The sequence below is a fragment of the Malaclemys terrapin genome, chromosome 1 (assembly GCF_027887155.1).
Source record: "Malaclemys terrapin pileata isolate rMalTer1 chromosome 1, rMalTer1.hap1, whole genome shotgun sequence".
Taxonomy (NCBI): Eukaryota; Metazoa; Chordata; order Testudines; family Emydidae; genus Malaclemys; species Malaclemys terrapin.
In genome coordinates, this window is record NC_071505.1 from 24616326 (window position 1) to 24631782 (window position 15457).

The window sequence follows — 15457 nt, forward strand, 5'->3', positions numbered from 1 at the left end:
GGGAACTGGCTGTTTTGAATGGATTTTACATATCTCTTGGGAATTCTAGTGTGAGAGGTTAATGAGGAGTTCTTCCAGGGGAGAGTTGGTGTATGTGATGTTCTGTACCTCGGGGGAACATCCAGCACCCCCATGTTCATCCTTATAATATGATTGTGGGGTATCCAATGCAAAGTTTGTCATGTCTGGTGTCTTTGGAAGGCTCATGATGCACTGAGCATTGTTGTTATAGTAATGATATAGGTTGTAATTTCATGTATATAGTTATGAGGCTGAAAATGTGTCCTCATGGCTAAAAGCAAGCTCAGGCAAAAACTCTCTAAGAGCAGTATGGGACAAACCCAGCCCAGCCTCACAGGAACAAAGGACACTGGCCTAGGCAACAACAAAGGATGCGTTGAACTCTCGAGTGAGTCACCCCCCTTTCTTTGGTCAGTTTGGGACTGCGATGAGGTAATGCTCACCTGACTCTGAAAGTGGGGGGGGGGCAAAGCCAAGAGGGAAGAAAGAACATGATAAAAGGGAGAGATGTTTGCCATGCTCTTCCTCTCTCTTCCAACTCCATCTACAGACATTACCACCAAGTGACTGAAGCGCTGATCAAAGGGGAGAGCCTGGCTGAAGGGCAACCAGCCAGCCTGTGGTGAGAAGCATCTACGTTTGTAAGGGCACTGAAAGTGTTAAGATCAGTTTAGAATGCATTTTGCTTTTATTTTATCAAATCTGACTTGTTGTGCGTTGACTTATAATCACTTAAAATCTATCTTTGCACTTAATAACTCTGTTTGTTTATTCTACTGAAGCAGTGCGTTTGGTTTGAAGCATGACATAGACCCCCCTTGGGATAACAAGCCTGGTACATATCAATTTCTTTGTTAAATTGACAAACGCATATAAGTTTGCAGCCTCCAGCTGGCATAATTGGACACTGCAAGACGGAGGTTCCTAGGGTTGAGTCTGGGACCGGAGATATTGGCTAGTGTCATTCGGTTGCACAATCCAAGCAGCAGCTGGTCAAAAGGGCCCACTCAGGTAGCTGGGAGCAGCTTACATGCCAGAGGCTGTGCGTGAACATCCCAGGAGTGGGGGTTCTCACAGCAGAGCAGAGTAAGGCTGGCTCCCAGAGCCGAGGATTGGAGTGGCCTGGCAGATCACCGGTCCAGATAACACCAGGGGAACATCACAAAAATGATTAGGGGTCTGGAGCACATGACTTATGAGGAGAGGCTGAGGGAACTGGGATTGTTTAGTCTCCAGAAGAGAAGAATGAGGGGGGATTTGATAGCTGCTTTCAACTACCTGAAGGGGGGTTCCAAAGAGGATGGAGCTCGGCTGTTCTCAGTGGTGGCAGATGACAGAACAAGGAGCAATGGCCTCAAGTTGCAGTGGGGGAGGTCTAGGTTGGATATTAGGAAACACTATTTCACTAGGAGGATGGTGAAACACTGGAATGGGTTACCTAGGGAGGTGGTGGAATCTCCTTCCTTGGAGGTTTTTAAGGCCCGGCTTGACAAAGCCCTGGCTGGGATGATTTAGTTGGGAATTGGTCCTGCTTTGAGCAGGGGGTTGGACTAGATGACCTCCTGAGGTCCCTTCCAACCCTGATATTCTATGATTCTATGATTCTAGGGTAGAATTCTTGCATCATGTGAGTTCTGATCCAGTCCACCTCCAGCTATAGGAAACCCTCACTGAACCCTGGAGTTTGGTGTAATACTCATGCGACTAGTCCTCTCTCTGCTACTAGGTACAATAGCATGAAGACAAGAGGGAAACAGCCTAGGGTGAGTAGTAGGTGGAGCATGCTGAGAGGAGAGGTGATGGGAAAGTTAGAGAAGTGGGAAGGCATTTGTTCTCTCGGGAGACGGAGGATCAGTTCAGAAGAGTTGGGGCATTTGCTGTGGGAGGGAGGGAAATAGGAAACATGGAAGGAGTCATTAACAAGGATGGGCCCTCAGTTCTCTAAGGAGTCAGTGGCTACTCTAAGGAAATCTAAAAATAGGTTTTAAGAGTTGGTTTGCAAACTCTATGGCCCAATTTCCTTCTTAGCATTGTCAGGCTGCATAGGTGGAAAGTGATAGTATAACTCCTTTCCTGGTGCTGATAGTAGGCAGACACTCCTATCTTTTTCTTTGGCAATAAGGAAGAAGTGCTGTGGCCTAACCCCTGGTCCATGCCCACTCACTCAAGATCAGAAGGTATCTGCAAACTATGAACTCTGTGTGTGGAACTTCATGGGCAATGGGAAGGGTACAGGACATACAGCAAGGACCATGTAATTAAAGTGAAGGATGCTTGGCAGAATTCTGGGGAGAGCCTGATTGGCCAAGAGCTTACCTGGCAACCTGCACCTACCTGCTATAAGGTGACTGAAAGGAAGATCATGAAGGTACAGGCAGGAATTATTCAGGCGCAAGACAGCCAATGGACAGGTTCCCCCACACTTGCATTCCCTGCTCATGTGCCAAAGAACGCAGACTCACTGAGAATAGAGGCTTGCTGTTGTGAAGAGATCTTCAAAGGGAAAGGGGGCTGGTCTCAGGGAACTGGCAGTCAGCCCAGCTATTTCCCAACATCCCAGCCATGAATTTTCTTTTGCTCATCTGGTCAGTTTTAGTGAAATAATCTATCATCATTACATGGTTTCTGCGACCTTTCCAACCTAACACCACTTTGAGTCTTCACTCAAACTAGAGGATCCTGGGACATGAGAATAGTTCTTTCTAATCCATCTTTTGTATTTCCAGCATGCCCATCACTGCAATACCTAGCAGATAGCTAGTAAACAACCTTGAAGTTTAAGTCCTTCCGAAAGAATACATCTTTACGAGTTAGCAAGGACGCATCATCTCCCTCACCAGCAGTATATCTGGGGGAAGTGAGGATACTCGGTTTCCTAAAAATCAGCAAAGAGAAACAGCCACTGAGTTTTTGATTTGAAAAATAAAAGAAGCAAACTAGACAATAAACCTTTTTCAAGAGAAAATCCCAGTGATTGAAGTTTCTCAGGCGCAGAGACAAGAAATTAACCAGGCATACTATATTCTGTTTCCCAGCAGATCTCAGGCAGAGATACTGCATATGAACATGGAGACAGGCTGAGTAAATTGCATGCTTGGCAGCTTAGTTTGGAATGGGCAGAGAAAGCAATTTATAGCAGTTTTTATGGAGTCTTATAAACCATGGTGCCTTGTTTTAATCTCAAATAAAAAAAAAAAAGACAAATCTTTTGAGAAGCATCCTGCTCACCCATCGCAGAAGGCAAGGAAAGTTTCACCTAAGCAATCCATTTTCTGGAAGGTCAGAGTTATTGCTCATGTCCAAGAGGGGAGTAAAGTATTGGGGAATAATGAGAACCGGGCAGACTTTTATAAAATCCTTGAGCATATGGCTCTGACTTTATTCACCAAATTGAATTATATGATGTTTTGGCTGGTGTGTGTCAGATGCTTTTAACATTGCACATAATGTTTTCAGTACGTACTGCACCAGCTAGTAGATCATATCACTCTCATATTTTGGGGTCAAAATGGGCCCTTCTTTAGGTGTTGTTTTGGGGGTTGCCTTTATCCCTGTTAAAGAACAAGGGGTCAATGCATCATTCCTAGTCCCCAGGGCCATCCAGCCTCTAATTTAGTGGTGAGGTTTATAGGGAGGAAAAAAAGTATAGTAGCCTTTTTTATAACGCCAAGGAAAACAAGTCACCGGAGAAACAAGTGAGCAGACTGCCATTCCTGGTGGAGTTTGGCCCAATACCACAGATTATGGTTCTGAAGACTGTAGAGGAAGCCACTTCTAAGACTTTCCACGGGTGGAACTTGGCACTGCTGATCCTTCCAGCTTCCATCCTGTCGCCAACCTCTCCTTCCATGGCAAAAATCATAGAGAGTGGAATGGATGAGATGGCCAGTAACACCCGACATCCTTCAGTATCCTGGATCTTTTCTAGCCAGGTTTCAGGCTCCCTCTTGGTGCAGAGACAGCCTTGGTAACTTTTGGAGCCTGCTTCCTATTGGCCACATATAGTGGTAGGCCTCCATTATAATACTGCTTGACCTGTCAGTGATATTGACATGATTGACCAGGAGGTGCTGCTGACTCACCTTCAAGAAATTTGCAAGGGTCAAAGCAATCTGTTTGCGCTCCGTTTTTCCCTCTCCAATGGGTCCCAGAGAGCTAGGGCTCATCTTAGAGGACTTTCTCTTCTGGTATCCCTCATTGCTCAGTACCACTTCTCCCCCACACCTTGAAGAAGGCAATTGAAAAGCCTCTACTGCATTTTAAGTTTGAGCCCTGATCCCAACAAAGGAGATCACCCTGATCATTTTCTGTATTCTCAAGGTACTTCTTCAAGAATTTCTTTCTTTCCTAGAATCAAATGCTGCTAAAACCCGTGTCACCCAAACTGAGTGGGAAGAGACTTTCTTACAGTTTCACAATGTCCGTATGCACATCTTGGTGAAACTTTGCTCCTTTAAGCAAGAAGTTAAAAAAAATCTGCAAAAGATGAAATTCCTTGGAGTCAAATAGAAAGTTAATCCAGCTTCTTAATAGCACATTAGATCAGCTTGTGTCCAACAGATTTTTGATTGGTTTCAGCTTGCATTTAACTCAAGAAAGTTAAAAACTTGTGAGACTTGTCAAGGTTCATTTAAACTAGAGCCTTGCACTGGCAGCCAACCTTTGGTCATGTACTACTCACAAGGTGTGAATAAAAAGCCACCATTGGCATGGTATTTCTCCATCTGTTCTTGCCTTAACAGAGAGCAATTCAAAGTCTGGACTCTGATTCCAGAGACTGATTTCCTAATTTTCCACATCATCATATGAAAATGGTTTGGGTGGCCATATTTCCCTAACTGAAAAAAGGACACCGGGCCCGAGCCACCTGGCGTTGTTCGGGGAGATTTTCCCCGAGCCCTGCTTGATGTCACCACTGGCCCCAGCCCTGCCTGGCGTTGCGACTGGCTGTCCGACCCTGGCCATGCAGGGCTGCCCACCCGAGCTGCTTGGTGTCAGGCCTGAGCCGTCTAGTGTCATCACTTGCCTGATATCAGGGGGTTGCCGTGTTAGTCTGTATCTACAAAAACAACAAGGAGTCTGGTGGCACCTTACAGACTAACAGACTAAAAACCTCAGTGAAAACCCACGAAAGCTTATGCCCAAATAAATCTGTTAGTCTTTAAGGTGCCACCAGACTCCTTGTTGTTTTTTACACTTGCCTGAGCCGCCTGGCGTCGCTGCTCACCCCCCTCAACATTCCTCCATGCACCCCTAGTGGGCGGGCCCCACAATTTGAAAACTCGGCATTTGTCCCTAATGATCAGTTGGCAAGAGCAAACAGGACAAATGGCAAGTTTTGACAAAAATGTCATGATACCCGGGACAGATTAAAAAGGGGGACTGTCCTGGCCAAAATGGTCGTATGGTTACCCTAGGTTTGGGTTATAATGTGAATCACAGCTCTCATTTTTATCCATAGCTTGTAGATCCCATGCATATGATTTTTTGTAGGTTTTTAGGTTTGGAGGGTTATTCTTCTATTAATTCACATTAAAATAAATAAGAAAATTCCGTGTCTTGCAACTTAAGAAGGCATCATATTAGCTTCTCCATTCTCCGGGAAAGCCTGTGCATATTTCCCTTTGTCTAGAGAACAATTGTTTTGACTATCAAAACATGTGGAAAGATACTGTTTTCTAGGTGTTAAGTTGAAAGGGATGGCTAATGGTTAGATGCAGTATGTTTGGTGCATAGCCCAGATAGCATGAATGGTGTGCTTTGAAAGTAAAGCCCTGTCCACACTGATAAAAACCTAAATGGCTTTTGCTATCCTAGTTTAAATGTGTTAGCAAAGCAGCCTTCAAAACCTACTTAGAGGCTCCTTATTCGGAGTACAAGCATTGAAGAGTGTTAAGACAAAACTGCTCAAGAATACTCCGGCAAGACTCCAACACAGTTTTATAAAATTATTGTAGCTTAGTTGGACAGTTTTCATGTGCTTTAAACTATGTTACGCTCCTGAGCCTGATTTAAACTGCTAATGGGGATGGGCTCAGGAATCTGTTCCCCTGGGAGCTCTTGGTTCCATGTCCCAGGGAAGTGGAACTTCAGACACTGGACTCTGGTTACAGGGAAGTTGGTCTTGCATTCCCCATCAGTGTGGCCAAGACAAAACTCTAAAGGAAGCAAAAGGAATTAATCATTTTTATTAATACAGCAAATACAAAACTAGAGCCTGAGCCCAGACAACTTTAGAACTTTGAAACATCTCAGATATTTTTTCTGTTAGTTTTGTTTAAAGATTTTCTCCAGCTCTGTAGCAATAATTTAATAAGAGGTAAATGATGCATATGCTGTGGTACTTGCTGGAGTCTATGAAAACATACCAGAGAGATTCACACCTGGCACCTTCAACTCCCACTTCCATCTCCTGGCATATATTTCTGTGCTCCACCTATTTGCTCTGTCCCCTCTTCTTACAGCCTAGAAATATGGCTGCATTCTAGATACCATACAACATTACCAAGGGAACAGCTGAAAATTGTTTTCCTTCATATTTTTGTCAGCTCATTTTTTTGACACCTGGAGGTTATTTCCTGTTTAAAATTCAGTCTAATTTCATGTTTTAAGGGCTGTCTCTACTCAGAAGGCAGATTCTCTTTTCATTTCTATTCTTCATTCTCCAGAGAGCTATGGCAAATGAAAAGTAATAGGGATTTAGATAACATTTCTGAGGAACTTAAAACTTCAGCAATGGCAAATATTCTGCACACCCCATCCGTCCTACATTGTCATGAACTCCACTTTTGTTTTTAAATGTTTTTCAAAGACAGCCATTCGGAGTGTTTGGGCAGATGGAGTTGAGAAACCTGGGTTTTGGCCCAAATGCAGGAAGGGAACCAATAGGAGCAAAGCTTCAATGGGAGCCAAGTTGCCATGGGGACTGAGGAGTAAACACTGGAGCATCCACATGGAGATCCCCAAAGCGCTTGCACCATCTGTAGGTTAGGAAACTGACATCCCTGCCTGCTCTGTGGGAGAGCTGGGTAAACAAACTGTCTTCTCAGTTGCTTTGAAATAGTTTCCCAGCCCTCTTGTAGGTTGACGTGATTTTGTCCAGAGTCTCGCAGTAGCCACCACTTATCAACACCATAGAACCGCAGTTAGTAGTGGCAGCCTCTTCTCAAGAAGAAGACTTGGATTCTAGGGATGAAAACTGGCCAATTGAAGTCATGGCGGGGTTTGTCTTGGAATTCATTGGAGCCAGAATTTCACATTCTTTGTGTTGCAGGTTTTAACCGAGGCACATTTGCAAAGTTGTTCTAGAGTACTGCTTCAGTTCCTGCCGTAATAAGAATAACATTTCCACAAGTGGCAAACTGGTCCCAGTAAATCAGCATGATGGTACATGGCATTCACCCATGTTCCTTAGACTAGTTTGCAGATGAGATGAAAGCTTCTGGCTTCCATGACAGGTGTGTTTCGAAAACTTCTCCCTTTCGCTAACAGAAGTTGGTCCAATGAAAGATATTACCTCCTCCACCTTCTCTCTTTTCGCACTGCAATTCTAATCTACAGGGTTTTATGGAATAGAAAATATTATGAGTCTCCAGATTCATTCCACTGGCATATTACTGAAAGAATGCAGAGAACAAATGGTATCATGTCAACAAGGAAACACAAAACAGTCCTATATCTTAAGAAATGTACCAAATTTTGCCAATAAAATCCTCTTGCAGAATGTTTCCAGAAAGCTCTGAATAAGCTTATACTGCAGAAACTGTTAATGTGTCAGAATAGCAAATTGAATGCCGTTTTGTTTTTCAGGTCATATGAATCAAATGAATGAAAGAGACAAATGGATTAAGGCTGACACACAGGATGGCACAGTGCATCTTAAAAGCCAAAGCTGGTTCCAATCCATCAAGCTGCAGGTTCCCTGAGGATGTAATAGGCCAAAGATATTCAAAATCAAGGAACAGTGAAGGAAGATTACTGTACAGTGATGGTGAATGATACTTATTAAAATATAGTAAACAATACATTAAGTGAGGACTTTTTTACCCAACCTTTGTATATGTTAAATGACTGCTGTTATTTGACTGCTGTATGAAACGGGTTTTACTGTTAGTGCCTTCTACAGTTGCACAATCCTGTGTATTCAGGATTTGTGTAAAACTCGATCTGCACACCCCGCCTATTCTGGAAGCTAGTGAATTTCAAGTAAAAGTATAAAACCACTGCAAAGAACATTTTCAACACAGGTTGATGCCTGAAAATACAAGAATTTGATGTAAGCTTTGTGAGGGTGCCATATTCTGTACGCTGCTTTTAAATGAATTGTTATCATTTGAAATTTGTGGTTTGTGCATAATGCTGAGCATTTCCTTTTACTGAATTATTTATATAATGTGTGGGATAAAACCACTTTTAGGGTTGCAGTTCACATTTGATCATAAGTAGGCGTTTTGGCTCCCAAGAAATCAGTCTACAATTCTATGACTTACTATACTGCGCTATGTCTAAAACTGGTCATCAAGCTCCTGCACATCGAAAGCTTGAGAGCTTATTTTATGCCCTCATGAACCTCTCTCATCTGTAGCTCCACTGTCAGTAGGGGCAGCAACCCCCGAGAACCCCTTCTTTATTATACCACTGGGGATGGTAGCAGGGTGCAGTCCCAGAACATGCCCCCTTCAGTCCCCTCCTGGTTCTCCCACTAATTCACAGCCCAGAGAACTTCAAGAGCAGGAATGTTATTTTGAGGTCTGGGTTATTAAGTCCTACAGAATATGGTCTCCTTGGGTCCTTCAGCCACAAATCTTCTTGAGGCTTCTAATTCACTTTTGTCCAGGACTTCAAGTCCCAGCTCTCCCTTCGTTCCCTCTGAGCCATGGAGCTCTGCCAATCCCTGGTCTCTCTGGAGAATTTTTTTCCGGGTCTCCTTTTGCCCTGGTCCTTGGACTCAAACTTCTTCCTTTTGGTTCCAGGGGCTCCATAGCCTCCTTCCTGGGGCTGTGTTGCAATTCATGGCAGGCTTCCTCAGTCCAGCAGCATCCAGGGTCTGATCCCAGTCCAAGGAGCCTCCCTTGGTCCCTGCACTGCTACGTCTCCTCAGGACTGTGGTGTAATTCACGATAAACTTCCTCAGCTCACCAAAGCCAGGTTTTGGTTCCATGCTACAGAGTCTCCCCCTGTCTCTGTGCTCCCTTCAGTTCTCACTCTCCAGACTACCTGCCTTGGGAGCCACTAACCACTGCACACCTTCTCTCTGCAGTTATAACTCATCTGAGCTCTTCCTGGCTTTTATGAAGGCCATGTTTTCTTCACATTCTCACCTGAACCTGTGCCCCACAGCCTCAGATGGGAGACAGAGGGTCAGTCACAGGTAGGGACTGGATCCATCTCCCCTTAAAGGGCCAACGACCCTGTGATAGGCAATTTAGGACTAGTTATCTCTACTTGTTCTCTTTCCTTGCCGTAGCAGTTTAAATTCTTTCATCTTCCAGGATGCCGTCAGCACCACGTTAACAGCCAGCTCTGAGTTATACCTGCAGTTGAACAAAATATTGTTTGTTTAAGAAAGAGTGAAGAAACACACACTCAGCAAAGCATTTGAACTTCACTTTACATAGCCCATACCTAGAAGAGTTTCTGAGACTTACTTGCATAAAAGTTGGGAATTATGGATCTTACATATCCATATACAGTGTCCTGTTATCTCCATCTGTAGCTCTAGCCTGTCAATGACAGAATCCCATGCATACTAAGTGTCACAATTCAGGACAACTGCCTCTGTATTCCCCTCCATGGTCAAGCAAGAGTCCCCATTCTTAGGCTCTCGGCTCCTTGGCCATCACCTCTCTTGGGCAGACACCCACATCTCTCCCTCCTGACCGCGGTTTTTCCAGGCTGCACATTTCCCTGCCTATACTTTGTTATTCCCAGCAAGGCAGACTGCCTAAACAGGCCAGTGTCTGCACTTTGCTTTCCTTAGAGGCTATAAACAGCAAGATTGCACACAGCTGTACATCACCACACAGCCATTTCTAAACAAGCACATTTATTCTTAGGGTGAAAGCATTACAGAGAAAACATGTTAAAAACAATAAAAGAATCCACACGCATGCTAATAAGCTTACCAGAGATCAGAGACACACACCCTCCAGCTGGGGCTCTGGTAGGAGTCAGTCCTTGAGACTCTCCCAACAGAGGGTTTTTTTGTGGTAACAAGTTCATTACAGCTTTAGCTCAGAACAAGCCCTCCCTATGAATAGGTTAGCTTTTCCTTCATACAGCTTGGTCTTTGATCTTCAGATTCCAGGATCAGGTAATCAGCACGTCAGAGTCTAGCTTTAAAAGGCTGGGTTTTTGCATAACTAGAGGTGGGAAATTTACATTCACCTCCCTCTAGAGATTCCTCAGGAAATACATAACACTTTTTGTCCAAAAGTCCATTCTTATCTGATCCACTGTTCAATACAGTCCTTTGGCATTCATAACTTTTGCATTTAATACAATGGGCTCCAAAGCTACTTAAACTTAGTTCAGTAAGGGTTTTTTCCAAAAATATTGCAAGAAGTTGCCATGTCTGTCACTGTAAACCCACACAATCCCTGTCTATTCCTTGGCTTCCTGAAAGACATCTTTTCTGGACCCCCTCTTCTGGCCTTCAAACAACCCCCTAATCTCTCCAAACTCAATCTCTCCAAACTCATAATCAGAAGCAAGCTCCCTATAGACCGAGGGTTGTCTACCCTGCAATATTATGTCGATCTAAGTTACGTGGATGTTCAACCACCGCAGTAATTAAATCACTTTTGCATGTCTACACTATGCTCCTTGTGGCAGCAGTGTGCTTCCTCACCAGGAGCGCTTGCACCGATTTAACTGTCGGTGTGGGGCATTGTGGGATGGCTTCTGACTGACACTCCACTACATCGAGCTAAGCACTATGCCTCTTGTGGAGGTGGAGTTATTAAGTTGGTGTAGCAGGTCCGTTATGTTGGCAGGAATGACATTTTTGTGTCGATGCTTACAGAGTTGGGTCGATGTAAGCTGCCTTGCATTGACCTAGCCCTGTAGTGTAGACCAGGGCCAAGACACAGCAACTCAGATCAGCAACAGACCCTGCCAGAACAACAGATGCAAAACCTGCAGACATATCTCCACTGCTACAATGATCAGCACTCCCCACAACACACCTTTCAAGACTGATGGGTCCTACACATGCCTATCATGTGTAGTGTACCTCATCCAGTGCATTAAATGCCCCAATAGCAACTATCTGGGTGAAACCAGACAATCACTACGCTCTAGAATAAACTCACACAGGAAAATTATAAAGGACAAACACACCATATCCCCTGCAGGTGAACACTGTTCACAAAACGATCACTCCGTACCTACCCTATCAGTCCTCAGCCTCAAAGGAAAGTTGCACAACACTTTCAAAAGATGAGCCTGGAAGCTTAAATTCATAACTTTGACAGACACTAAAAATCACAGACTGAACAGAGACACTGGATTTATGGCTTATTGCAAAAGCTGTAACTCACTAACTCCCCACCCCACAGCTGCTTTCCCCCAATCCTTTCTTCCATATGACTGGAGTGGTGTTAATTGGCCACTTCACCTTGAATGGTCTCTTGAAATATGTGTTAACTACTTATGCTAAACAGTCTGTTCCATCTTGTATTGAACTACGACACTCTGGCTCTGGGTGTGTTTCCCAGACCTGAAGAAGAGCTCTATGTAAGCTGGAAAGCTTGTCTCTAGTCTATACTACAAAATTAAGTTGACCTAAGTTATGTCAATGTACAGCTGCTACAGTAATTACATTGCTTTTGCATGTGCACACTATGCTCCTTGTGTCCGCGGTATGCATCCTCAGTAGCAGCACTTGCATTGATTCAGAGAACAGTGCATCGTGAGTAGCTATCCCACTGTGCAACTCGCCACCATCTAGCGCAGGGTGTTTTGGCAAGGGTTTCCAATGCCTCCGGGGGGCAAACGAGTCATGCAGAGGTGACTGGGAACATGGGTTCAATGTCCCAAGATGCAGTTTTCTCCATCCCTTAATTATATCTGCATCTCATAATGTTTCATGCCTCTTTTCAAAAGTCCCACAAACCTATGCAGCCGCCATTTGTGAGAGAAGCATGGATCCTGCACAGCTCTGCACTATTGTGATGAGCGTTGTGAGCATGGCACGCCTGATCCTGCAGTATTTGCAGAGGAGCCTAGGAGAACATGACTATTCCTTGGAGGCTAACTTGCTGTGGGACATAAAAATAAACAATTCAAGGCTGTTATTGGCATTCATGGAGCAGCTGCTGGTGGTGGAGCGCTGATTCGGGCCCAAGAAACAAGCACTGATCGTTATGTAGGTACGGGCTGACGAGCAGTGGCTGCAGAACTTTCGGCTGTGCAAAGCCACATTCCTTGATGTATGTGCCGAGCTTGCTCCAGAGCAGTGACACCAAAATGAGAGCTGCACTGACAGTGGAGAAGCAACTGGCGATCGTGTGGAAGCTCGCAACACTGGACTACTACTTGTCAGTGGGGAATCAATTTGGAGTTGGGTCCACCGTGGGGATTGCTGTGAGGCAAGTGTGCAGGGCCATTAATTGCCTCCTGCTATGCAGGACACTGACTCTGGGCACTCTGCAGGACATACTGGATAGTTTTGCAGCAAAGGGGTTCCCAAATTGCTTGGGGGCAATAGATGGCACACATATCCCTATTTTGGTACCAGATCACCTTACCTCAACAGAAAGGGCCACTTTTCTATGGTATATTGCAAGTGCTTGTGGATCACCAGAGATGTTTTAGCCACCTCAATGTGGGATGGTCAGGGAAGGTGCAAGACACAAGCATCTATAAGAACACAGGACTGTTCAGAAAGCTGCAAGCAGGGACTTTCTTTCCAGACCAGCGGATTACCATTGGGGATGTTGAAATGCCAGTAATGATCCGGGGTGACCCAGCCTACCCCTTACTCCCGTGGCTCATGAAACCATACACTGGTACGAACCTTGTAATGAGTGCTTTGTGTGTAGTAATATAACATTGCAAATGCACCTCTTGCTGTTATCTCTGAATGATGTCAGCCCCAGCCTGCATATGTTGTGAACTAATAAAGATTAATTAAGTTTCCATAAATAGACTTTTATTCCAAATCCAGGCAAACAGATGTATTTATAACTTAATGAAACTTTATGACTGCAGGGACAAGAACCTTTGAAGGGGAAAGAACAGTCATTTTCATTTCACAAACACATACACCAACCATGTCTCTCACAGGTCAGTGTATGTGCAGCTATGATTCTCTATGATTGTCTCCCCAGGGATGGAGTGGTAGTGCAACGGCCCTGGAAGCCATGTGCAATGTGGGGCGTGGGTGTAGAGAGGTCCCGGAATGCAGTTCTCTATAGGCTATAGAGGGAAGCGAGCATGGTTCTTTTGAACCTGAAGGTGAACAAGAGTCTCCAGCATGTCTGTTTGCCACTTGAGAAGAACTGGCATCTCACACTACACATCTCTCTCATTTTCCTGTGCTTTTCTCCTCTCCGCTCTATCTCTGTCCATTCTGTCCATGGATGTGATCCACCACGCCCTGTGCTTGATATGCGAAGCACCAGAGGCTTGCAGGATCTCTTGGAACATGTCATCCTGCGTCCTCTTCCTCATCCTCCTTATCTGGCTGAGCCGCTCCGCTGGTGTGGATAAAGAGATCCTGAAGGCCACACTTCCAGCTGCAAAAGATACGCTGTACAGAGGTACTATTGTGAGCGTATTCACAAGATAAATGGAAAGTTTGTATACTGAACTCACTCCCCTGGATCCACACAAGGTGCAAGCACTACATTCTCACTTCTCCTTGGGATTCAGAGAGCACGGTGGCAGTCCCCGCCATGGCGAGTATGGCCCAGGGGGAGGGGGCGACTTGGGAAAATAATGGGGGGTAGCTCGTGGGCATGAGTAGATGCGGATAGGGCATTTGAACTGAATACTGGCATCATTTTTACAGGCGTGGTGATTGTAGCTGATATCTCACTTCTGAGGGTAATGGAGGCTGAAAGGGAACAGCTCCTGCATACATCCAGCTGCAGACTGGGTCCAAATGTTGCTAGCCTGTGTGCTGCAATGGTGCTTGCTGAAGTAATTGTTGAGCGGCGTGGGAAAGTGTTCTACTGCAGCGGAAAAGACAAGGCAGCCCTCCCCAGAGACTTTCGGCAGACAATTGCAGAGGACCTCCTGGAACATTTTCTCAAGATCTGTATGGAGGATTCACAGGATATCCTGGTGTACATAAACAAGCTGCACCACATGTCTCCTTCTGCCTAACTGTAGAGGGGAATGAGAAGCAGATAGCAACTCTATCTCTATTGGTTATTTCACTACCTCTTCTACCGTGATTAAAAAAGAGTAAATATACAGATGTCCCTTGAATATCAAAGCAAACTCCATACTTCCCAGAGGTTCCTTCCCCTGCATCAGGCGCACCTGTGCTGGACTGTCGGGACTGCCTTGGCTGCTCTGGAGTCAAAAACAGGTCCTGGTTCACTGCACCACTGCATCCCCTATTCTCCTGTCCCCCATACTCCTCCTCCTCTTCTTTGTCCAAAACCACCTCCCCACTGTTCACTCTCAGAGCCTCTGACTCTGACTCCTCCTAAGCATCCCCGGATAGCATGTAGCTCTTTGTAAAAGCAACATGGCTGCAGTTTTGCACCAGTGTGACTGTTAGCCTCCCTTGCCTTCTGGTACACCTGCTGCAGCTCCTGGGCTTTCACACGTCACTGCTGCACGTCCCTCTTGTAGCCCTTCTCCCCCAGGCCACAAGTGATCTGCTCGTAGATACTGACGTTTCTATGGCTGGATTGGAGCTGTGTCTGCCCAGCCTCTTCTCCCCACAGACCCAGGGGATCCACCACCTCCTGTGTACTCCAGGCAGGAGCGCGTCTGCAGTGTGAAGCAGGCATGGTCAGCAGGGCAGTTGCTAGGTGAGCTCTCCAGGCCGAGCAAACAGGAAATGGAATTTCAAAAATTTGCGGGGATTTAGAGGGGAGGGGCGTATACCTGTGTATCTTGCTGCCGGGCAGTGGAGTTCAAAATGGTGACCAGAGTGGTCACGGTGGGGCATTGTGGGACACCTCCTGGAGGCCACTAAAGTTGGCGTAAGTAAGGCAGTGTTTACACTGACACTGCGTCAACCTGACTGTGTCGACTAAGCGCTACGCCTCTCAGTGGCAGTTAGGCACCAAGGTGCCTAGTAGGATTTTCAAAAGCCCCAAGCTGTAGCTTTAACAATCTGGCCTTAAGTAACGTGAAGAAACACATTTTTAGAATGAGAAGCCTGAATGTGCAATTACTGCAATGCATGTGCAAGTGACCATTTGAAGGCACAAATACGCTATTTGCATATGCAGTTGGAGGGGGGGGAGGGTCA

At 45.3% G+C, this 15457-nt stretch overlaps 1 protein-coding gene across 2 annotated transcripts in view; it reads left to right on the forward strand.

The window, feature by feature from the left end:
* The window catches only part of FAM185A (family with sequence similarity 185 member A), a 64424-nt gene extending 56065 nt beyond the window's left edge, over positions 1–8359 (forward strand). For both annotated transcript variants that reach the window (XM_054017690.1, XM_054017699.1), the window contains one exon: positions 7831–8359. In XM_054017690.1, the coding sequence (XP_053873665.1) occupies positions 7831–7946 (116 nt within the window). In that variant the 3' untranslated portion in view covers positions 7947–8359. The remainder of the gene's footprint in view (positions 1–7830) is intronic.
* Positions 8360–15457: the final 7098 nt, after the last annotated feature.